Raw genomic sequence first — 24,379 nt, 5'->3', positions numbered from 1 at the left:
GGGTGGGGGTGTTAACTGGGAAAAAGCAACTTCCTTTATCTTTAAAGCGGTGCAATACATGTGGGTTTCTGCCTCCGCATGTATGATTTAATGTACTTTCTATATTTAGATGTTGGCTTTTATTTGCCCTTATTTAGTTCAGAGTTAAATTGCAGTTTAATCACTCAGTCACCAGTTCAGCTTTAAGTACAATTTGGTTTATTAGATATATACAGAGATATGTACACAATACAGTATACAAATTTCCAAGGGCTTCTAAATTTGGAACACAGCATGCAAACAGAGTAAAGAACTGTTAGTGCCATAATGACAGTCAGATTCTTCACGAAGCTACTGGAAAGGGGTAGATGGAATATAAATTATACTGCCTTGGGGACCTTTTTTCTCATATTCCAATGTTACATATTTTAGAGTTAAACCAACACCTAGCGGTTTGGTTTAAAAAGTATTTTTTAAAATGTAGTCTATGCTTTTGAGTGTTAGGCATTCCAGGATGCCACAAGTAGCGATCAAAATTAATATTAATATATCTGCAGCTGTGGCAGGTAGCATAAACAACAATAAACCTGCATAAACAATAAACGTGTGTATTTAGCAATGAGGTTGCATCTTACCACCCATAATCCATCTGTATGACACACAAGCAGCAGCTGTAAATTAAACATTGATGACTGGTTCTGTCCTCCTCAGAGTTAAAGTTAACATGCAGTCCACACGTTCCCAGTTCACATCTCGGGGTGTTTTTACCAGCTACCAGTTCACAGACTCTTCAGTGTTTTTGTTTAAATCAAGTTCATATGCACAGGACAGATTAATTCAGATGTCACTGGCTGGTCACAAATTCTCAGGCCTACTCAAATTCCATAAAAATTCCAGACACTGTCTGGTTATACTATTACCAGATAAACTTTTATATCCAACTTGGGATGGTTGTCGCATGGAAGTCAAACATATACTGTGTTTGAGTGCAAAAGCATTTCCAGTAAAGATCAGCAGCACTGTAAAAAAAAATATTTCCACCAAACTTTCCAGATACAATTATTTCTGTGCAGTCTAGCCACATTTAGCAGGGTAAGAAAACAAACACCGCCAATTTTCACCTCGAGTGAACTGTTGGAAAAAGAAAAGTATATTTGTACACTTCCTATTTTAAGACAACTTGGAGTCGTCGTTAATAAAATGAACCCAAAAGAACTTTTAATTTGTTAAGTGAGAAGCAGCCATACGATACTCTGAATATAAGACACACTTGTTATGTCTCTTTTCGTAGTCATTTTAACTCTGTACAACCACCCCACCCCGCCCACATCTATGTATTTATTTATTGATTTATTTATTTATTAGCTACTCGCATGTCTTACCCCTAATAATTTAGGCGCCCGTGTCATTTGACTTTGGTTCAGGATATGTCAGGTGCAGTTTTGACTCATACCGCCTACGCACGGAACTGTTACACACGAGTGAGCTCTTTTCTTAATCTTTTTATTGTGGCGAACCCGCAGCGTTTAACTCAAAATGGGCCTTGCAGTGTCATGGACGCTGGACGTGAAGACACCCGGCGGGCGTCGGCTGCTTTCGCATGCAGCGAGCCTAAAGATGACGGTGGCCGTGGATCGATGTGCGTCGACTCCGTCGGAACCGTAGCGTGATTTTCACGTAGCGAGCTATGCAGCAAGAACATAAAATGTCGACTAAAGCAGCCCCCCAGTGCTGGAAACGGGGAACACAACCAAGAAAACTGGAAATACCATAGGACCACCAACCAAGTCATACTGAGAAAACCACGTGTTTGCTAGTAGTAAACAGAAGACCAGCTGAAATAATACAAAAGGATCCGCACATCTTCAGGTGAGATTGTGAGGTCCTCCATTCAGGTGAAATTTGGTTCGGCGATACCAAGCTAAAGCAATAAGTGTGGGTTGAACCATTCCCCGTTGAGAATTAGGAGAATACTGTCATTTCTGCGAAATGAACGACGGACCGGAAGCGAAAGGAGGGACCTGGTTAGGAGGCAGGGTAGCACGCGCGTGAGCGCACACAGGAATTAACTTGGTGCAATATACATTATTATATTCTGTATACACTGTATGTACAAATACGATAAAGCAGACCTGCGTCCTTCATGTGTGGCTGTTATTTGCGCTGAGGAGACGGAGTGAGAAGAAGTGAAGCATTAGGAAACGATGAAATGACGAAGGAGAGCAAGAGGACGTTTGGCTCTACAAGTCACAGTATCAGTAGTCCACAGGCCCCACCAAAGCCAAAGTTCACATGATCCGATTGGGAAGCCAATGAAGGGGGGGGGGGGGGGGGGTCCTTTTAAAAGGCTTTCAGAGCTCCACGGTGGACAGTTCTTCGCTGACCCGGCCCGCATCCAAACCTCTTGGGTTCCCCTTTCACGGTCATGCCTTTCCGACAGCAGTAGCAGACATCGATAGTGTTCTCCAGGTCTTGTGGTCTCAGGCCATGACGCCTTCATGGTCCGTTTTATTCTCCACTTTTCAAGGGTCAAGATCGAGTGTTTATAAAAAAGAAAAAAGAAGCAGCTCAGGGCACCCAATGACCCTCTGTGTCCAGCAGACTCAGAGATTTGATTAATGGGTTGGGGCCGTAGAGTTGGGTAAGGTATGGACAACCATGTTTGTGTACAAGTGTTAAGAGTGGAGGACTGTGGTAGACCAAGGCCGGGAGCATCATGTTTCGGGAAGCTGGCTGATGTCCGTCAGGTTGGTGTCATTGAGGATGGCACGGATCCGCTCTAAAGAGTCTGCCTGCCGGATACGCTCCAGCTGCACCTGAGAAGAATTGAACTCTTTTAAATACCCTCTTCACTGAAAACAAATCAACTTTCCACCCTCTGCTAGTCCCTTGACCCCCAGACCTTCAACCCTACATATTTCAGAGTCGGGTTTACCTGGCGAAAGGTGTTTTGACCTTTGGTGTGTAAGGTAAGTGCTTACCTGTAAAGTCTGTGACAGCTTGACAAAGTCTCTCTGGACCTGCTCACTAACGTCCAGCTCCGTCTGAAGGCGCTGTGCTTTATCCTTCTCGTCGAATACTTGATTCTCCAGAGTGCTCTGTGACGGCAAGAAGCACTCGTTTAGTGTTTTAGCGAATCTGCTGTACTATTAATCATTACGTAGGGAAAATGAATAAACAAAAACTGATTCCGCTACCACAGGTGGCGAGTTAGCAGTTAACAAATGAAATAACACCAGTTGGTCTCATCAATTCATCCACTGTTTGATTTTTTTATTAAAAGGAGTCAGTTAGCTTAACTTCTGAAAACAGCAGGATTGACGTTGACCAACAAGACGACGCTTTATGAGCCAGTCCTTCAGTCTTGCTATGATCACGCAGTCATACCTTGGTGGACAGGGCTTCTTTAAGCTGTTCCTCTAGGCTGGTCTTCAGACTCTGTAGGCCTTCTACCGCCTGGCTCTTCTCGGACAGCCCACTCTCCAGCTGTTCAGAACAGCAGAGGATCAACCAAACAGGAAAGTACTTCAATCAGCTCACGTTTTCATCCGGCTGGTTTATGCTACCGAGCCGTTTTACAGAGATGCTCGTGTACCTGTTCTTTTTCACCCTTCACTCGTTCCATCTCCATCTTCAGGCTGGAGAAAGACGCTGGAAGAGGAAACAGAACATATAATCAGATTCAGATTCATAATCATTCTGCGTAACCAAACAGCGAACACCTGTTGTGCAGGAAAATTTTGCCTTTGTGGGTTATTAATAATCAAAACTGAAGGTACAGATCCATGTCCATGGACACAAAATGATACAACCTTATTATATTAGTACCGGTTTGCAGTTTAACAGTGAAATGGAACTTGCGTGACAGTCTTAACTACTACTACATGTGCGATGAAGAGAAGTGAAACTGAACTTTTCAGAGATGTTAACCAAGTGATTAAAAAAAAAAAAATTGGGTTGTCTCACACACACACACACACACACACACACACACACACACACACACACACACACAGGACATGCTATGCAAGAGGAAAACACACACACAAAATCACTAGGACATGGAGCACAACCAAATAACCAATCACAAAACATCTTCTGAGCTCCAAATGGATACACGACACACACACACACACACACACACAATCGTTGCGACCAGGTACGGCGTGCTAACATGCCGTTAATATTACGCCATTACAGTTAAAATGGTATTAGTATGGCCGGTGGAGACAGACAGCCTACAGACAGACATGTACTACAGTCTGGTGAATCATACCTTCCAGGATATCTGAACACAAGTCACCAACGGTGGAATAGGGAAAGGGGGGAAAAAAAAAGATTTGAATCAGAGCAACAGAGGAAGTCCTCTTTGTTTTAGTAATAATAAAGACTCTGGTTTACAGCCATCTCTGTAAAAGACATTTGACCACAGCAGAAAATAAAAGAAAACCTGAAGAATTTTTTAAAGCCTACATTATCTTGACCTCAACACCAATGTAAACACGGCCTCATGCACCGAGACTGCTGGCTGGATTTCGAAACATCTCGCAAACATCTCGTTGGTTGCATTAAAACCTTTTTTTTGGCAACCTTGAGGTCTTTCGCCTGCTTCAGGAGGTGCCCTAGTCAGTCCACGTCTTCTCTGTTCTAGTTTGCAGCTGCCCTGAACCAGTTAGGAGTTATTTTGAGGTGACGAGGACACACCTATCTCCTCTTTGCACCCTTCGATCTCCAGCTGGAGCGTGTCCTCAAGGTTCTCTTTGAGGCACTGTTCTGCCTGGATCTGCTCCTTCAGGAACAAGATCTCTGCCTTCAGCTTCTCCTCCAGGTGCTCTGCGGCTGTGTGCACTGAAACCATGTCCTCCCGATACTGGACCACCAACGACTGTAGTTCCTAGTTGAGAGGCAGAGAATTAGCCTGACGATGTAGCTTGGCACAAACAAACCCATAAATGCCACTACAATGAAGAGAACACGCACATTTAGAGTTAAATCTATAAACAGAACATCTTTAATTTTTAGTATCTATTCTAAAAGCAAATGTCATTTTTCATCATCATCATTAAATATCGATGTGCTCCGTCAAACTACCGAAGACTAAACAAAGTCAGACAGTTAGCAGTTAAGCATTCAGCTAGCATCTCGGGGGGGACAGAGCTTAAGAGACGTCCCCTTCAGAGCGGCCCCTGGTGGGTGTCCAGCGGTACCTGGACGTCGGTGGGCACCTGGAAGTCCTCTTGCTGCTGCAGGCTGAGGTGCAGCCTGTGTTTACCCTGCAGACTCTCGTTGTCTCGCTGAAGTCTGCTCAGCTCCTCAGACACCTGTTCCCTGGACTGCAGCAACACAGCCTGGACGAAGGGGTTCAGACACAAGCAGCTATGTGAGGCGCCACGTCAAAAACGTCATGGGCAGCCATGCTGTCCCCTCTGTGGTCTAGGTCACTAACTGGAGGAGCTTCTGCAAAGCATTAGGGTAGTTTGTAGTATAGAAACTATGATCTTCGAAACTATGGGCGAATTTCTCAAAAGGTTTTCCTTTACATTTGTGGATGGTTACACTTACTGACAGCAGTGCCACTCAGTCAATGATCTGTGAGCCACTAAAATAATTATGCAAGTAGCTATGCATACATCCTGGATTTGTGTCACACAGCACAAATGACTTTTTATGGTGCCACACCAGATTGTAATCAGCCCGGCAACAGATGAGGCACTTTGCCCAGGGCTGAAAGCAAACAGACATCTAGTGTGCTGACTATCTGCAGGTCAGATGATTTATATTATACCGCAATTCAAAATATGACCCAGCTGAGACAAATGGACAATAGACCTGCTATTTACTACCCAATCTGTCAAATCAGTTAACTGAAGTGAGACGCCATTTTTTGTGTCTGCACACTGTGTGTGTGTGTATGTGTGTGTGTGTATATATACACACATGAATGAATAATCGAACCGTACCATCTGTTCCTGGGTGTTCCTCTTGGCCTGACTGAAGGCGTGTTGCAGGGAACTCAGCATGGTCTCTGCCTCCTGTGCTTTCTGCATCAGGGCCGACACCTGCAGGACATCAGCGAGACGCAAATGAGACGCAAACGAGACGCAAACGAGACCCATCAGTCTGACTAAGGCCACGCGGCTCTTGAGCGCGCGTTAAGAGATCGGATCGCTGCAGACAGCCGGCGCAGCGGGACCGCCCCGCCCCAATTACACACGCCCCGCCCCTTACGCCCCGCCCCCTGGTCCTACCTTGGTGGCCGTCTCCTCGTTGGCCTGCTTCACGGTGTCCTCCAGCTCCTGTTTCTCCGCCATGGTCCTCTCCAGCTGGTCATTGGCTTGTCGCAGCATGGCCTGTAGTTTCTTCACCTGTGGGGGTTGAAAACATCTTCCTTGAGGCACATCCACGACGGAGAGGCGGGAGCAGGCCCCACAGCCCCCACCGTCCCTTTAGAAGCACGCGCAGACCGGCCACAGCAGGTCGCTGCAGGTTTTGCGGTCGCCGTGCCGGGTCTGCAGGTTCTGCGGGAGGACCAGCGACGCCCACTGACCTGGTCACGCGTCTCCGCCTCCTGACCCTGGATGACCTGCAGCTGCTTCTCATAGTTGGAGCACATGTCACATCGGCGGCCCAACTTCCTTCCTGCGTTCTTCAACTGCTCGCCAAAACCACCACACACACACACACACACACACACACACACACACAGTGTCAGAGAAAGCCGATCCCTTCCAAGAATGCTCAAATATGCTTGGGTCAGTTCCACCACAGCCCTGCGATCAAGTCCGCAGAAGGAGCGGCCCGATGTTTCAACCAATGACGAGTGAACATTTGACCCATGGTTTACGAGCACTAGTGACGTCCGCACAAACTGAAGCTGGCAATAAATGCCAACAACACGAGTCTTCCCGGAAGAAGAGCTCCTCCTCCTCCTCCTCCTCCTCCCCACCCACCTCCTGCTGCAGCAGGTTCCACTCCGTCTCGCTGACCAGCCGGTACCCGGAGGGGGGCAGGTAGGCGGAGTCGGGACACTGCGAGATGCTGGAGAGCAGGGAAGCAGTCTCCTCCTGCTCTGGGGTCATGGCCTTGATGGCCTTCTCCTGGTCCTTGGTGAGCAGGAAGTGACCCGGTGCGGGCTGCAGGGTGGCTGCCTCGTCGGCCCCCACCAGCGGCCCGAAGTCGGACTCGTCCAGGTTGCTGGCCGACTTGGCCTTGTGGTTGTGGCCGCCGAGGCCCGGCGGCTGGAGGCCGCCCGCCGCCCCCGCCGGGCCCAGGCTGTCCGTGGACTGCACCCGCCGGAGGCCGTCCCTGCACGGCTCGGCCGAGTCTGGCCGCCCCGGCCCCTCCTCGTCCAGGGAGTGCAGGGAGCTGTGGATGCTGTAGTCCTGGTGTGACTGGGGGGGGGGGGGGGGGGTTGGGTGACAAAGAAGAGTTAGGATCTTTGTGCCTTCGACTGAATAAACGGCAGCGAGGTGGTTGGAGTGAAAACGGCAGGATCCATACCTCCTCTATGGAGAAGCCGAGGAAAGAGTCCTCCGCCCCCTCAGTTTGCTCCGCCCCCTCACCATCGCCCGCCTCTTTGGCCTGATTCAAACGCTCCTTCTCGTCCTCCTCCTGGAGAGACACATTGGGCTTCAACATACGTGCGTTCATCAAGTGCTTCATGTTTGCTCTCAGCACCACCCACTAGTACCAATGTTGGGGCTCTTAGGATCAAATAATGTCCAGAATCAGAGTGTGTTCTGTGCTTTTTAAACATCTCTGTTGTGAAGCTCTGGGATTCGCTGTAATTAACATATCTATACTGCAAGTGCTACTGAACGTCAAAGCCCTTACAATTTATTTCACAGATAACTGATCCGTATCACATAATGCTCAATTGGGGGGTACGCTCACACAAAATCTGTCTTGGTAATCAATCAAAATTAAATCAGTCACTGCTTAAAGGAGTACTCCACCCCAACCAATCATTTTCCCATTTGTAGTAAACCACATTTTACCGTGAGCAAATACGCCCCTTCACATTTAGCATTTAGTAGACGCTCTTATCCAGGCCCCGCCCCCGGGTGGCTCGGTCAGAGCAGGTGTGGGAGGGGCTACCTGGTCCCGCCGCTTCATCTCCTCCACCTGGCGCAGCTGCTCGGAGGACAGGACGCTCTCCAGACGCTGCATGTCCCGCATCAGCAGGCGCTGGGACTCCAGGAACTGGTCGTTGGCCCGCTGCCACGTGTGCTTCAGCTGGTTGTGCTGCTGCCTCTCCTGCTCCAACATGTGGCACACTGCAGGGAGAGGGGCGGGGTCAGGGGCGGGGTCAGACCGCCCACCCAGGGATGAACCACCCCTGGGTGGAGCTGGGAGGTTTGACCTGGCGACCGACCGGTACGCAGCGTAGACGTGTGATGTTTATCGTCCGGCTGGCCGTCCGACACTACAGAAAGGTGCAGATGTTTACACGCTGAATCTTTTGGACGGGGGGGTTAGGGGAACTCGCAAAGCTACACCGGGACTCCCGTGGCGTGAAATCAGCGGGCTAGCCTCATCGTGGTGGGACTTTCAGCAGTGCTGCGAGACTGCAGTGCTATCTGGAAAAATGCAAATGGCTCCTGCCACGTGTCAAAATGCAGCACAGCTGCTCCGCTGGACCCGTGTCCTCGACTCGAGTGTTTGGTTGCGGAAAAATAGTTGTGGAAAAAAGGCCAAGTTAGATGATACCCATTTCCTCAAATACACAGACATGAGACAGAGGAGGAGTGCCAACACACTGGCAGACTGGCTCTGTAACTCTGGTATGTAAACATGACCTTCACTCCCAATACTCGATTAAACACGTACACCGAGCAAACACACACCAAGGCAGCTTCAAAGAAGAGGCAATGGTAACAAATACTGATCGAGTCAAAACATAACATAATAATTTTAATTATTATTAAGCACGGATAAGTTTTATGTTTAATTATCCATCTTACCCTATTTTGGGTCTTTTATATTTTAATGTGTTTGTGCTTTTTATACCAGAAAAAAGTTGGTTTGCATTGTTTAACAGTCCAATTAGGCACCTTCATGGAGCTCTTTCCTGAGTTTCTCTGCATCTTCCTGGAGCACAGACTTCTGGGTGTTGAGGACGGCCACGTACATCTCCAGATCGGTCCGACATGACTTCTCAGCCTCGAGAACATGGTTGAGCTCCTTCACCTGTGATGCATGAACACAGCAACCATCATACTTTGCAGAAAGGAAAAAAAACACACACACACAACAAAAATGACAAAAACCGTCCATGCCAGCTGCACTCAAATGGAATCAGGTGCTCATCGTTTCGCAGAAGTGTTCACTTGAATGAACACACCACAAAAAAGTCACGTATTTACGAGTTATCTGGAATCAGAGGTGAAGGGGAGCCTGTGGGCAGGATGTGTACACAGCTGTGACAACCTTCGCTGCCTCCAGTTCCTTGACGCGACCTTCTGAACTGGTCAGCTTGGCCTTCAGGGCGGCGATCTCGTGCTCCATCGGCATCACTACAGAACGCAGCTTCTCAGCGTCCTCCTGGGCCTGAGGAGAACAGGAGAATGTATTGGGACCTGGTTCATGCCCGGTCACACCTAAAAATAAGAGCTCTCAAATGGGGGGGGGGGGGGGGGGGGGGGGGGGGGGAGGGTTAAAAACAGTCTAGAAACAGGAAATCTGACTTTAGAGTGAAATGATCTGATCAAGGGAGGTTCCAGAGATGATCACAGACTATCCTGGGGTTTGGCAGAACGTGAAGGTATGAGGTTCTCGCACGGCTGACGGAATGACCTTCTTCATGTCGTTCTCCAGGTTCTCCTCCACCTGGCCCTCAGACAGGCGCCGGCGGAGTTCTGCGATCTCCCTCTCCGCACCCTCGCGGTACTGGGCCCACTGGACACGTTCCTGCTCCAGACGCTGGTGGAACTGCGCCTCGTATTCCCGCACCGTGTCTGTACACACCCACACCAAAGTGTTACACCAACTGTGCGTGGATTGTGGCACCTAGTTTTAGGAGATGAACGCGAAATGTGCACGGATGCGGTTGAGGTCAACGCAAGGTTTCAAACTTTAATACGCAGCACAGGTAAGCTTACTTTGGCCACTAGCTCTGGACTTTCACCAAGTTCCAGAAAAAAAAAAAACAGCTTTGGTCGCTCTTAACTTACAGACCATTCATATGCTGGCCAATTTGGCACATAAAGCTTTCAAATCGCGTAGAATAACAGTGAAAGCACAACACCAAGAACCGCTAGCAGGGAAACTGTGGTAACAGTTGTGCATTTCGATACTGTCCTACCTTTCATGATGGCCTGTAAGGAGGCCACTTCCTCCTGCCACTGTTGCCTGATCTGATCGATGGCCTCCTGCTTGGTGCTCTCGGAGACGGTGGCCACGGCCTTGATGTTCTCGTTCTCGGCCCTGGCCTCGGCCAGCTGGGCTTGTGCGTGCCTCAGCTCTGCCTGGGCGCCCTCCAGAGACGAGGCCTGCCGCTTCAGCTCCTCTGGAGAGAGGGCAAAGGTCGGCGTGGGTGGGGCCGAGGGCTTTTTCGGTGTCCACTACAGCACGGATTCGGTATCGATGCCGATTGTGTGAGTTTGAAGGTTTAATTGAAATGTCTCGGGAGTGGTTAGGAGAAGCACGTGCGTTTTCCTTTCGTGACCTTTGGAAGAACACTTTGCCTGGAGCATGTCAGACTGTTTCTGAGTGGTACGTACGAAAGCAGTGCCTCACAAAAGCTAGTCAAAATATGGAGTACTTAGGACGCAACTTCCCCCAACCAATCAAACCAAGACATCACTTTCCATTTGTACATTACCCCCCCACAAACCCCCCCAGCCCCAGTGGCGGTGAGGACATTGATGAAGCCGTGTAACGCCCATGCGCTCACCTTCTTTGGACAGGTAGAGCTCCTTGAGTTTGGCCCGTTTCTGGTTGAACTCCGTCTCCAGTTGCTGCTTGAGCTTCAGGAAGTCGGCGTGCTCCTGCTCCAGGGTCTCCTCACGCTGCTGGAGGAACCCTGCAGGAACAACACCGTTCAGAACCGAGGTCTTCCTCTCCACAGCTCCGACCCTAATTACGCTCCTGTTCTTTTAGAAGCAGTGATGGTTGATTGAACAGTTAAATATTTAACCAAAACGGTCTTTTTCTCTGAACCTTGAGTGTTGCGATTTGAATACGTTTTACGCTATTAATAAACTACTCATGGTTATAAAATCCAGGAATGGATTTAAGATTTGAGGTCCTGAGTTTGAAGACCTCTAGCCTCTTAAATTCATCCCCTAGAAGAGCCAGCAATGTTGAGACTGAATGAAAGTTCAGACTATGCAAACTCCTCCTGTCTTTGACTTTTATGTTGGGAGCCCTGATCCTTTAGGAAACGACCCCATCCTGAAGCTCCTCAATCCCCAGACACGTCTTCACCACACGTTTAACGTTTTCTGGTTTGTATGTTTGTTTTTGAAGCGAGTTCTCTCAGCATCATTCACCCCTCATCATGGCAGGATGAGTTATGTAGTTCAAGACGTCCAAACCTCATCACAACAAAAATGTGTCAGACAGAAATGCACAGAATTTAAGACCACTCTGTTCGCACTTTACTAAGTGTGAACCTAACAATAGTACAAATAATCACAACCTGACTACACTTGAACTAACTGAGATCATAGTGCATGGTATGGGAAATGCACAAGAACACAGAGATATTAGTCCACATACACACAACTTTAATGTACAGCCCCGTTTTTCTTGTAGCCCTTGCTGTTTTAATTGTAACATTGACCTAATAAATGCATGCGCAGGCTGGTTGGCACATAAAGGCAGCCATTAAAAACACCAAGTTCATAAGAAACTGTTCACCATTACAAGCCTCTGCAACCAAATACGAACAACTGACTGTACATCCAAAAATACTTGGTCACAGTGTTCACTAATAGTGCGTGGCACTGGTGCACCGTGGTGCATGCATGCAGGAAATCTGAATGAGCACCAAAACTGAGGCGTATACTGACTGATTAACTGACTGAATAACCGAATACTGACATAAGTGATTAGGGGTTTGTTGCAAACCATGTTTAACTGACAGGAGGGAACATTTTCACTCTCATCAGCAGAGCTACACTAGAATACACAGTAAACTGCTACACTGTTCCCACAGCAGTAACACACACAGAGGATCTGAAAGTGCTCATAAAGTCTTAGAGGAGTAGAATACAGGTGTTTGTACACGTTGCACTGATATGAAGCATTCGTGCATCGGGAGTGAGCAAAGGACGTATATTCTGCCCTTTCCATCATTATCAAGTAGCTTACCATGTTTTAACTGCTTAAATCTGAACGTGGTCCCATTAATGCATGCAACAGTTCACAGTGCTGCATTGCCAAAGGCAAAGACTGTACTAAACTTCTATTCACACCAAGGCAATATTGGAGGCACATGGCGGTGATGTAATCAGGGACACAGGACACACGCCAGCAGGACACAGAGGCAGGGACTGAATCTGAGCATCACCAACCAGTGTGTGTTACAGCAGGCCTAACAGACAGCTTGATGTTAGCCAAGTGGCAGTGAACGCAGAAAACAGCTTCTCGACTATTTTTTGAAGTGCACTTGACCTGTGGCGTTGGTTTAGGTCTCATCAGCCCTTCATCGGCCTTTAATACACTAATCACACTGACCCGCTGCGATGACACCTCGCACAGAAAACAACACCGCTGTAAAAACACATCAGTGGAGGAAACCGATCCTGTCAAAGTCCAACCCAGCGGTCCAACCGCACGACGGCAGCGGGACAGCTCGCGTCTCTGCACCCACAGCCACGTTCAACGCGCCGGCTGCAGTTTTACGTCCACAATTTAATCCGCCGTCGCACGCGCGCACGCTGCTGCATCACGTCACGCTGCTCGTTACAAACGTGGCGAGACCACGAACGACACGCGTCCACGTCCAGGAGACCAAAGTCCTAAAACTGTCTCTTTAAAGCGTCTCTGAACGCGACGCGTGTGTCAGTGCGCGGAAAGGCGAGCGCACGAGCGCATCACCGTTGACTTCGAGCCCGGGGCCGCCGCGCGCGCCACACGGGCCTACACCGGCCGAGCGCCCCAGGATTAAACCCACTAACGCCGGACCAGCCTTACCGTCATGAGGAGCCGGCCGGGCGGATTCCGAGGCCTCTTCGGCCATCGTTTACCGGGGGCGCGCTCTTTTAATCGCCGGTTACGTGAAATAAAGCCAGGAGTGCCAAACAAAACAGACTACCGTGGAGTAGGCAACGTCATTGTAGAAACAAGGCGGAGCGCGCATGCGCGAGTCTAATGGGAGGAGGTGTATTATGTTTCTGAGTCTTGGTGGGAGCGATAACACACAATGTTGCATCGCGAACAGCGCTTTGCTCTTTAAAATGCATCGATTGTGCAATGCAAAACCGCTGATGGTGTGAACTTTTTCAGTACTCTAAACAGTTTAGAGCATTTAAAACCTATTAGGACTATTAGACCGGTCTTCAACCTTTATTGTTATTGTGCACCCATAACACTGAAAGCTGCCCTATAGTGATAAATTAATTTTTGATGTTTTAATTGTGTTGCCTACAGGCTCTGTCTAATCATGCTGATGTATTGTACTGCAAAAGTAAAAGCCCATAGTTTAATACTTCTCGTGACAATACTTCTGGTTTCCTCCCAATACGCCTTTTGTCATAGTAACGCATTTGCTCAGTTCAGCACTGTGAATTTCGGTCAGAGATCATGGCTTGTGAGATGGACAAGGGGTGTTGAAGAATTTGAAGGAAGTGGTTCAGAGAACTTCATCTCGACTGTGTGGTGCAGTGGTCTCACTCTCTCGGTTACATGACGGTGAAGAACTGTGGTCTGCACACAGAATTGGTCAAGCACAGGTAATTGGTCACATTTTATTTTAAACAGACAGAATGCTCTAAGAACATTTAACTGTATGTGATTGTAATCTAATTTGTCTGTTTCTGTTTTAAAGTGTTTCTCTGCTATCCTTTTATTCCGAGTAGCCAGTTAAGATCAACACTGTAACATCCAAATTCATCCATATTATTATGAGGTCCATATACACATCAGGTCTTTCAATATTATTGTCTTTACTTAGCAAAACCTTGAAAGAGATTATGAACACATCAAAGACCTGTACAAATGTACAGCAAAACTGTACTGCGATGTTCCTCTGTTGAACACAGATTTGATCATTTTCAATGATAACCAAGATTTGTGAGTCATCACATAATATTATAAGTGTATCGGGTTATTGTTTTAATTGTTGAGTTTTCTCAAATTGTTCATTGAAGTCAGTACTTGTTTGAATTGTCCATTAACATTGTAGTTACATTAACTATACAACAGACTCATGGTCAGTTTTATTTCATGTGTATTTATTGTAGCAATATTTCTAATTCTATTACACACAAACACAAACTTTTATTATACTTATAGTTTGTACTATTTCTGGTCAGTTGACCAGACAGTTATAATAGGTTTGAAGAAATCATTTTGAAAGGAGCTCTTCCTCTTAAGAGCTTTTTTAAAGTTACACCACAAGATGTGTGAGTGTGTGAAGAATTCATGTAGCTTTGCAATAAATACAGATTTAATAAAGCAAGCATGTTTAGTGAAAGAAAACACTAAACATTTTTTCTCCATCTCAAAACCAACCAGCCAAATCAACAATAAAAGAATCTGGATAGAGAAGTCTGAAGTACAGGCAGCTGTTTGGTGAGGGATGAAACACAAACATGAGGTTCTTGGTGTCTAGAGACATAGACCCTTGTAGGAGTCCGTCCATATTTACCTTCTGCCATGTGAAATTTGTCGCGTTTGAGGACTATTTTGAGATACGCTCACCACGATCTCTTTCCTCCCAGGAAATACAGCTCATCGGGCCAGCGAAACCACAGTGCAGCATGAGTCTGGCGGCCCGCGGCTGAAAAAGAAGAACCTACAGAATCTGCTCTGCCAGTAAGTGTGTCCACCATGCTACCTGCTTGCTTAACTGGGCTTGCTAACGTGGCATTTCATCAATCCAAAGCATACTTTAAAAACCATTTCATGGTCTTTGTTTGTTTTGTTTGTCTTTTCACCAGGATGGCAAATTTGAAGCTGTTCCTCATACTAACGCTAACGGGTGTTGCCGTAACAACTTTTACCATAGTTGCTGTCTTCATTATCATCAATGTTTGTATCCAGAAGAAAGGTAACTGGCACCGGACAGAGCACAAACGTCCACTAAAACCTTACAGAGTTGAATCTAAAAGGCTACCACTCAACCAATTGTGAGATACATATTCTGGACTTGGGAGTTGTTAGCTGACTGACAGAATCTCCTGTCTCTGTATAGCTCATATATTTTCAGGAAAAACCTTAAGACCTAATTTCTCATGTTATGCATAATCCCATATATGGATTTTGACTGCACTGCGGAGAACAGGAAACAGGTTTATTTATGTGATAAGGACAATAATTAAATTATCATGCCTGTGCTAATATTCTTTGGCTGTATCTCCCCCTCCATTTATGGGAACATTGACTTCATATTTTTATTTATTTATTTATTTACATTAGTGAAAATGTATTTATTTTCACCGTTCATTGTTTGTGGGTCATAGAGACATGAAGATGATGAGGTGTCATAACTGTCTAGGCCAGTTACCCTCACACCCACCCGCCTCACCCACCCACCCACCTCACCTCACCTCACCTCACCTCACCTCACCCACCTGACCTCACCCACCCACCCGCCTCACCCACCCGCCTCACCTCACCTGCCTCACCTCACCTCACCCACCTGACCTCACCCACCCGCCTCACCCACCTCACCCACCCGCCTCACCCACCCGCCTCACCCACCCACCCGCCTCACCCACCTGCCTCACCCACCCACCCGCCTCACCTCACCTCACCTCACCCACCTGACCTCACCCACCCGCCTCACCCACCCGTTTCACACTTTCCACCCATCTTGTGAAAGGAAGAAAAAAGAGAACTAAGAAACCAGGCAGGAAAAACACAGAGACGTTGGAAAAACTGGATAAGACAGGACAGACAAATGCTTGACAAGTTACAACTTTCCCACACCGCTTTTGTCATCACTTTAATTATGAACGACTCTACGGTCTTATTGTATTGAACCATACACACGGTTTATTTTTTAAATGTATTCATGCGTACTCTATCCAGTCATCCAGCTGTCTGCCTTTCAGTGTGTGCAGAAGCAGGTTGATTTCGAATGAAACGAGTGGGCCGACAAATTGTTTGTGCTGCCCAGAGTATGACTGTTCAACTCGGATGTCAGTCATCTCACAACAGTATTACAACGCCTGGTTGTCCTGTGTAACCCAGACTGTGCACCTGTAATGTAGTCCCTACACCTGTAATGTAGTCCCTAATGTTTTGTACACTTTAGAGTCACCATTTTGTTTTTGGAAAACATTGGTTCTGTTTACTACAGTGTTCAAACTTATTTTAACCCAGATAATCAATGAAATGATGATTGTAATGTCGTGTGTGGAGAGTGTGAGTTTTACCTTTGTTAGTAACCTCTTTACACCGAGCCTGGTGACGCAGCTTTACAATGCAGTCAGATCCACCTGAGGTCTGACCCGACCCAATCTGACCTTATTATGGGTTTTTTTCCCCTTTTCAGCAGCAGAGTTCAGAAAAAGGGCACAACCAAATAATTACATGAATGGAGCCAACATGCAGTAAGTCTTCACATCGCTGGGAAACACACATCTCGACGCAAGCCTTCATCATTATGCTTTGTGCTCTTATAAAATGTGTTGACGGTTCTCCAAACTTCTTCATAGGAGCACACGTGGGGTTGAAGAACCACCACCACTTCCCTCCAGGGATCAGTTCCTCTCCGAGGAGTCAGGTGAGCCCAAGGCCTAATATTAATATGTGGTTTCCTCCCTAGACATCCACCTTGAGATGTATAAACACATAATAATATTACACATGGGCTGTAGTATTCATGCTTCTACTGCTGAAGCAAGTATGGTGACATTTTTAATACTTTTCCAGATGACAATAGTTATGAAGACATAGACGCCTCATCAGATTTCAAAGAGGACTCTAAACGTCTACAGCAAACAACTGTCTTCAACTCCTCTTATACATCAGCCAACTATCAAAACAAAATGAGTGCTTCAGAATTTCACCACACTGGTGAGATCAACTTGACCAAACTTGCTGTTTACAACGGGCTAGTCAAAAAAAAAGAGTCAACTTTAAATATGTCAATCACGATTTAAATATTTTTCAATATTGTTTTCAGTTATCATAATGCTAAAATTATATCATTGTCCCACTGCACTGGGTCGGGTGTGTTAATAATATTTTGTGTATATTCTCTAGTGACTGGGAGTTACGAGGACATGGCGTCCCTGCCTGATTATGTGGACCTTGAGGACGGTACACCTATGGCGTCCCTGCCCGATTATGTGGACCTTGAGGACGGTACACCTGTGGCGTCCCTGCCTGATTATGTGGACCTTGAGGACGGTACACCTATGGTGTCCCTGCAGCCCCTGTCCCTCGCTGTCCACACCCAGTGTGAAGACGGCCAGAGCACTTCTGACAGCTACGACGACGTCGGTGCGTTTGACAACAGCAGCGAGGACTACGATGATGTGGGATAAGAGAGGAGTGTTCCTGCGCTTTCAGAAGAACTTAAACAACTGAGATCACCATCAAGTATAAAACTCTCTTAAAGGTCCTGCACAGAGCTCTGACTTCCTTCTGACTACTAATTTTAAGAGAGCTTCAACCATCCAGTCTCGATTATTATGAAAAGAATTTCGCTGACAGCTTCGGTTGAAGGTATGTTCGTCAAGTGATCTCACTCATGCTGCATGAGTTTAAATGCAAAAAATTAGGAATGGAGTATTTTATTTTCATATAAATCAATTGAATAAAGTATAATAGTATGAAATAGTATAAAAGTATATAGTATAAATACTGAGGCCATTTGTGATCATCTGATCCCTTGGATAACATGGAGAAGTAACAAAGATCTTTTTAAGCCCTGGGACTTATGATTATTCAATGTTACTTCTGAAAAGCATGCCTGGAGACTGAAAATATTGCCAAATGATCCTACAAATGTCTAATGCCTGCAAGTCACTTCTCCTAATTGTTTCCACGACCCGCCCACCATGATTGAAGCCAGATATGAATTGCCTGCGTGAAACAAAGCCTGAAAGTGACTGAAGGAAATCAGGCCGAGACATTGGTTTGATTTGTTGAGTGCATCAGGTGAGAGGATTTGTAAACGGTCTGTATTCAACTGCTTAACACAATGTGTCACTAGCAAAGAATCAGAAATTGAAAGAAGAAGAAAAGCAGAAGTTACTTATGTAGCCGTTTGGACTCATCGGCTTCCTTTCTGAACAATTTGTACATATTTTAAGCCTGTGCTCAATGTGGAGCACAAGGGTGTGTTAGTGTGAAGTTCCACTTATCTAATGTTACCCAGAACCCAAGATGCTTTACAAGCAACACGCAGCAACCCAAGAGGATGTTTTGAAAACAACAAACTATGATGATAAATTATACAGTTCTTAGGAATCATTAGTTCTTTGTATTCAATGACATGTAATACTGCCAAATTCATTGTGAACTCTTCTGGAATCCAAATATTAATTCCTTTTGTTTAGAATAATTATATGACTTGTCTTGCCAGAAAAACAGACAAACAATCTGAAATACTTGCACATTTTATATACATTTATTATTATTATTTAAAAAAAAATTAAAATTACAGTTGCTCTAGCCTCGGTCAATCCAGCCTTTAACAGTAGCTCCACATTCGTGTTCATGTTTGCACAACACGATGACGTGGGAGGGGGGGTGAGAAAGAAGAAAAAGAATAAAAGGTAGAGCAACAATGCTGAGAGTCCTGTCCTGCGTCCACACACAAAGGCCTGTCCAGACTTGGGGCATCCGTCTGGGTCTCGCGAGCAGCCGGAGGGGGTGGGGGAGGGGTTGAGAGCAGTAAACCTCGCCCCTGTCGTGGGCCTTGCTCCGGCCCGGTTAGCGTAGCTCCCGCCTTTACGTACAGCACAAGAGACACGAGTTGGAACCACCCCACCCTCCCCTCCCCTCTCTCTCTCGGAGAAAGTGTCCGTGAAGGAGGGGGGTGGAGCCTAGCCCCCCAGCCGCTGACCCTCGCCCCAGGGAAAGCCGCCCGGGCGCTCCTCGGGGAGGGGGTTGTAGTTGGGATCCTCTTCCGCCGTGTCAAACAACATTTTCCTACAGGGAAGAAAAGAACAATGGCTGAGAAGGATGGAAAATAAATACCCCCCCCCAATAAAGATCAGACACAAAGGCCTGTACAAATCAGACCTTCAGCTTAAAAGAGCAACCACCACCATAACAGATCACAGATGGACTACATTCATTTATGACCCAAGATATTTCAGCAAGAAACCACATGCCAATAACCCCAGTTTCAGCAGAATCATCCAGCTTTGTGTATTTTCACTTCGTGTCTTGGAAAGTAAATTCAAATGCCAGGAAGTGCACAGATCTTCCAAGAACCTTAAATCATGGCATTATAAACCCTTTCCGTGAGTTCACTTCAAGTAAATGGGGCACTACTATGTATATTTTTGGTACAACAGGTGTTCTGCACGTCTGTGTTGCTACACTGTTGCCTCATCTAGACTGATCTACTGCACCGTAATCACATGTGGAGAGTGAACCAAGCTCACAGAAAGGAAGGAGTCCTTAGCCATCTGCCCCCTCCTGGCTGGTTGGGAAATACATCCTCCAGGAAGAAATACACATGTCCCACTGCAATGCCTACACATGTGAGAGAATATGCACAAATCACCAAGAGTCACACACTGGCAGATTAGAGACATTAACAGACGTGGACGCAGCTTTTGTTATGAACTTGGAGCCATTTGGAGGTTATTTTGGGTTTTTGGCTTTTAATTATACTGTATTTATATCAAGTATAAATATTACATGTTAATACTTTGCCCACTGTTCATGTGATTAAAAATATTTTAATGAACATGTGGTCCATTACTCTGCCCCATCCAGCCAGTGATAGGGAAGCAACTTTTAAATTGTATAAATCACAACAATATGACCTTTCATTATAAAACATTTCCCAGTCTTAATAACTGAACATTTGAAAGTAAACTACAAGGGCAAAAAAAACCCAAATCGTTCATTAACTGTAATCAAGATAAAATGTTCAAATAATCATGATACTGATACTATGTGTAATCAGCATTAATAATGAGCCCTGATGTGTGGAACCCTGATTACAACCCGCACCTAAAAGGTCCACGATGATGGAGTTGCCTAGCAGCAGGGAGAATCCCATCAGCACCCACGGCAGGAAAGGGGCCTGGAAGTTGAGCAGGCCGAAGAAGTTCATGCGCACGTTGGGATTGCGACGACTCCACACGTACACCAGCATGATGGTGAAGGCCTGGCCCAGGAACACAAGACTCACAAACATGCCAAATATCTACACACTAGTTAAGGGAGGGGTGAAAAGGTCTGGCAACAAGATGATGATGATGATGATGATGGAGAGAGAGAGAGCATGAAAGTGTATTACTGCCGATCCACTAAAGGCGTTCCAATACTCAGCTGACAGTAATGCAAGCGTGATTCGAGGTACCATGTGGGTTACACCTGTTCTGGTGGGCGAATATCAAGGATACAGTCATGAGAAGACCCCCGAAGAGAAACATGAAGACAAAGTCAGCGGTCCTGCCTCTGAACGAGCCCTCCTCCAACATTCGACAGTACCGGTATCTGTGAGGATCAGGTTAAGGACCACGGCAGAGGAGCTAAAGCGCTAAAACGTTGGAACTCTGGAAAATGTGAAATTACTACGTTCAGTTTAACTCTTGTTTAGTTAGTTTAGTTCAGTTTAGCTCTTGGAGGATACAGAAATATCATATTGAATAAGAAGTTGAAGCCAACCGGACCAAAAAACAAGAAGTTGGTGACGAGCCGCCATACCTTCATGAAACACACAGAAACAAGTGAATAATAAAAACAGACCACAGTAGTATAGTGACAAATGATAATAATCCAAGAGCATTATACACTCACCTGGTAGTGTTTTAATATCAAATCTGGATTGAAGTACAGTTGGAAAGGAGTAATAAGTTCTAATTGCTGTAAGGGGACAGGGGGAGAGGGGAGAATACATTAAGGCAAAGCTGCTGTACTGTAGTTCTGTTCCAGCCAAGTGACACATTACCTGGAGCAGCTGGCGTGATTTAGCCTAGACGACAAGCCTAGGAACATAGCTGTCATGTTAAGGGGTGCACCTCGCCATTATTAAGCGGTATAGTAGCCATCCAGCTGCATTGGCACACCCTCCCCGCCCCGTGCTGGAGGGCCCCTAACCCGGGTCGCCCTCTCAACCAGCCGCTGCTGTAACTCACAGCTGGGCTGCGGTCCTGCCAGGTTAGCCGTCCTGCTAGCTAGCTGCCAGGCACAAAACTAACCGTGAACGTCCACCGGGGCTGTATAGAGAGGCGGACTTCCAAATGGCTACTCCGGTTGAGGGGTATACTCACCACGGCCGCGGTGGTTAACACGCAGGCGGTCGTGTACGTCCTCGTAACCACAGGAATCTGTAAATACTCCTGCTGGAATGTCTGGTAGGCCATCTTTTGACTGCTGAGACTTCCGGCACCCGCTTGACACGTCATTACATAGGAAACAAAGGCAGGGGGCGTGGCTTGGCCTCACCGGCGCCTCTCATTCGTCCACGCCAGCCGACACGCGCGTCCCATTGAATGGCGAGCCTGTCAATCTCGAACTCGTCGCGGAAAAACACTTGTACGGCGTTATTCTATTGGTCCGCGTATGCTCTACAACGAGGGAGATTTTACAGTAGGAAAATTAGTTTGCGTGTCATATTAATATTTAAAATACATTTTGGCCATTTCTGGCGTGTACAGGTACAGTAAAACGCCGTCCTCCGCCGAGTGCCGCTCATCCTAACCACTAGGGGGCGACGTTTCGCTTCACACGTCACCAGTGCAGCGAAGAACAACGTTTGCGCGCGGAAATGGCGGCGCGCGGAGAGAGTGACGGTAAGAAACTTCTCCTGATTTATAGATCTGTGGGGGAATTACATGAGCCTCTTCTACTTATTTTTCATTTTCGTGTTTGTCTGCATTTGTTAATGCGCCGGTGGCGTCCTAGCTACATGTCTCGAATAACTAACATGGTATGAGTAAGTTAACGTTGAGAGTTTTCGAGACCTCCTGTTACGAGGTGTGACATTAGTTTGGTTTGATGGCCACCTGTATTATATAAAATCTGTAATGGTTAAAGCATCAGCTGATATGTTTAATATATGTTCGCCTTTGTTTGCAGGAGCCCTGTCCCAAGATTCTCTTAAGCTGTATGAGGCCCAGTTCTTTGGCTTTACCCCACAAACCTGCTTGATGAGGGTGAACAGCGCCTTTCAAGACTGCCTGTACGAGATGCTGGTTGTTGTGGAGTCCGTATTCATGCGGAAACTGTCCCAAGGCAAAGACGCACCGGAGGAATTGAGTCTTAAGACCAGAGAATGCACCCAAAAGCTGCTGCAGTTTCTGCAGGAACGCTTCAGGAAGCTGTCGGGTCGCATGGAAGCTTTGCTGACCAACAGCGTCCTCTCTGTCCCTGCCAATGTCCTGCTGCCTGAAGACGAACCCCAGCGGAAGTACCCGCACAGCCGGGAACACCTCCTGAAGCTGGAGGCGTCCATCGCTGAGCTGCAGCAGGCACACCAGGCCGAGGTGTGCGCCAGGCAAGCACTTCTAGCCGAACTGGAGGAGCAGAGGGAAACGCAGGAGCAGCTGGAAGAGGTGCTGACGTGTGTCGAGGAGCTTCGTCTGGGCTGGAAACGCGAGGGAATGGGCAACGTGCGCGAAGGGTTCAGACATATGATCCAGACCGTCACCCATCTGCAGAGTGTTATGGGTGAGATTAAAAAGAAGAGCGAGTCACTAGATGAAGTGTGAATTCTCTGCGTTCTCTTGTGCCTTTATTGTTGATGCAAATGTATCCAAGGCTCCTGTGGGTGTTGGTTGTGTAGGACCATGGTCTATCCACAAGAGGGAGCCACTGCACAGCAATTTTTTTTCCAACTCCTTGAACTGAAAATCTGGTGACTGCAGTGAGCTCTCCTCAGCAAAGTATTACATTTGTGACTGGAGGAGTCCTTACTGACATTTGCAGTGCTGTTAACCAAAATAACCCCTTTCCACGAACTCATTGGCTATTCTGAATCCACGCTCACTGTGTTACTTTGATCTTCTGTGCAACAAGATCTGCATTAGATGAGTGAATTTCCCATAAGACCAAATCTGTGGGCTTTCCCTGTTGTTCACAGTAGGAGGGTCCAACCTTCAAATAAAGCGTAGATCTTCAGGACACTGCTCACCGTGCCTGAGCGAGTACATTATGTGCTGCGACTGTACATACCGTTAATAGATGAAATTACTAGGCCACTCAACTATTATCTAATTAGTAAACTGTTGGTTTTTAACTGCCTTTAATCTTCATATTCTGACAATAAAATAGCATGTTGATTTTTAGCGTGTTGTCTATGCCGGTACTAATAAATGATCTAAAATTATTTGAAGTTTGTGTCAATGTGAAAAATATTGAAAATGGCAGTTGTTTTCTTTTTATTAGAGACAATTGTTGTTTAGAGGCAATGCTGTAATTCTATTCAGAACACTTTGATAAAAACGTGTGATATTGTTCCTGGTTAATCTACTGTAAATGCAGATGCAGCTGATGGGCTCAGAAATGGATGTGGAGGCAACATGTCTTTAAGAGAGTCCCAAAAAACAAACAGAATGAGTAACGCTGTGATCAATGCAGTGGTGCGCTGGAAGTGTATTCACTGCGCTTGCTGGGAGGGAGGGGATGAGGGGTGGAGAAGGGGGGGGGTGGAGTTTGGCGCAGTAAGGGGCCGGGTGGAGCGACCCACAGGGCCCGAGTGAGCAGCTTGTGTCTGCTTCTTTCATCTCTCTCATTAAAGACCCAGCCGGAGCAGCAGGGGCCCGCTTTCTGCTGGGTTCGCCTGGATGGAGGTGTCGAGGTCCGGACAGCGCCACCAAACGTCACCGCCACCCCCCTGGTCGGATTATCGGGGGCTGGTGATGGAGCGCTTATCTCCGCCCGCACCCGCAGCACTATCAGGAGGAGACTCGGGCGGAGCTTAAAATAGATGGACGGGGGTCACGAGCACCGAGATGGAGACGAGATGACAGATTTGATGAAGCTAAATTTGCCCCCTGGTGATTGAGGACGAGAGGGACAGACCCCATTAGCTGGTGTGGCGTCCTCCATGTGATACCCCTCTAACGCATGAAGGTTTGCTCCTCACAGGCAG

The 24,379-nt window shown here is 46.8% G+C and overlaps 4 protein-coding genes across 10 annotated transcripts; 2 read left to right on the top strand and 2 right to left on the bottom strand.

The window, feature by feature from the left end:
* Positions 1 to 175: 175 nt before the first annotated feature.
* rabep1 (rabaptin, RAB GTPase binding effector protein 1) lies at positions 176 to 13,289 on the bottom strand. 2 transcript variants are annotated; one of them, XM_077011087.1, is made up of 19 exons: positions 13,120 to 13,289; positions 10,874 to 11,002; positions 10,283 to 10,486; positions 9,775 to 9,935; positions 9,409 to 9,528; positions 9,033 to 9,168; positions 8,077 to 8,255; positions 7,480 to 7,590; positions 6,930 to 7,370; positions 6,527 to 6,631; positions 6,228 to 6,344; positions 5,940 to 6,038; positions 5,187 to 5,327; positions 4,684 to 4,873; positions 4,256 to 4,267; positions 3,575 to 3,630; positions 3,367 to 3,465; positions 2,961 to 3,077; positions 176 to 2,795 (listed from the first exon to the last, which is right to left on the bottom strand). In XM_077011087.1, exons 1-19 carry the CDS (start codon positions 13,163 to 13,165, stop codon positions 2,694 to 2,696), a joined length of 2,565 nt encoding a protein of 854 aa, XP_076867202.1. In that variant the 5' UTR covers positions 13,166 to 13,289; the 3' UTR covers positions 176 to 2,693. The 2 variants fall into 2 exon arrangements, with proteins under 2 accessions (XP_076867202.1, XP_076867203.1); XM_077011088.1 differs by lacking the exon at positions 4,256 to 4,267 and having other exon boundaries at positions 13,120 to 13,288.
* On the top strand, positions 13,256 to 19,301 carry scimp (SLP adaptor and CSK interacting membrane protein). Of its 4 annotated transcripts, none has more exons than XM_077011091.1 (8): positions 13,256 to 13,415; positions 13,684 to 13,877; positions 14,868 to 14,961; positions 15,087 to 15,196; positions 16,646 to 16,703; positions 16,809 to 16,876; positions 17,026 to 17,169; positions 17,359 to 19,301. In XM_077011091.1, exons 4-8 carry the CDS (start codon positions 15,088 to 15,090, stop codon positions 17,640 to 17,642), a joined length of 663 nt encoding a protein of 220 aa, XP_076867206.1. In that variant the 5' UTR covers positions 13,256 to 13,415; positions 13,684 to 13,877; positions 14,868 to 14,961; position 15,087; the 3' UTR covers positions 17,643 to 19,301. The 4 variants fall into 4 exon arrangements, with proteins under 4 accessions (XP_076867206.1, XP_076867207.1, XP_076867208.1 ...); XM_077011092.1 differs by adding an exon at positions 14,662 to 14,718 and having other exon boundaries at positions 13,256 to 13,877; XM_077011093.1 differs by having other exon boundaries at positions 13,256 to 13,877; positions 16,649 to 16,703.
* derl2 (derlin 2) lies at positions 18,709 to 21,707 on the bottom strand. The gene is made up of 7 exons (XM_077011089.1): positions 21,558 to 21,707; positions 21,085 to 21,150; positions 20,918 to 20,991; positions 20,688 to 20,781; positions 20,293 to 20,488; positions 19,716 to 19,806; positions 18,709 to 19,254 (listed from the first exon to the last, which is right to left on the bottom strand). Exons 1-7 carry the CDS (start codon positions 21,690 to 21,692, stop codon positions 19,149 to 19,151), a joined length of 762 nt encoding a protein of 253 aa, XP_076867204.1. The 5' UTR covers positions 21,693 to 21,707; the 3' UTR covers positions 18,709 to 19,148.
* Positions 21,708 to 21,827: 120 nt separating this feature from the next.
* Positions 21,828 to 23,620, top strand: mis12 (MIS12 kinetochore complex component). 3 transcript variants are annotated; one of them, XM_077011094.1, is made up of 2 exons: positions 21,828 to 22,079; positions 22,366 to 23,620. In XM_077011094.1, exons 1-2 carry the CDS (start codon positions 22,055 to 22,057, stop codon positions 22,995 to 22,997), a joined length of 657 nt encoding a protein of 218 aa, XP_076867209.1. In that variant the 5' UTR covers positions 21,828 to 22,054; the 3' UTR covers positions 22,998 to 23,620. The 3 variants fall into 3 exon arrangements, with proteins under 3 accessions (XP_076867209.1, XP_076867211.1, XP_076867210.1); XM_077011096.1 differs by lacking the exon at positions 21,828 to 22,079 and adding an exon at positions 22,111 to 22,216; XM_077011095.1 differs by lacking the exon at positions 21,828 to 22,079 and adding an exon at positions 22,123 to 22,263.
* Positions 23,621 to 24,379: the final 759 nt, after the last annotated feature.

This window comes from Brachyhypopomus gauderio, chromosome 7 (assembly GCF_052324685.1).
Source record: "Brachyhypopomus gauderio isolate BG-103 chromosome 7, BGAUD_0.2, whole genome shotgun sequence".
Classification (NCBI taxonomy): Eukaryota; Metazoa; Chordata; class Actinopteri; order Gymnotiformes; family Hypopomidae; genus Brachyhypopomus; species Brachyhypopomus gauderio.
This window is presented reverse-complemented; position numbering and strand designations above follow the sequence as displayed.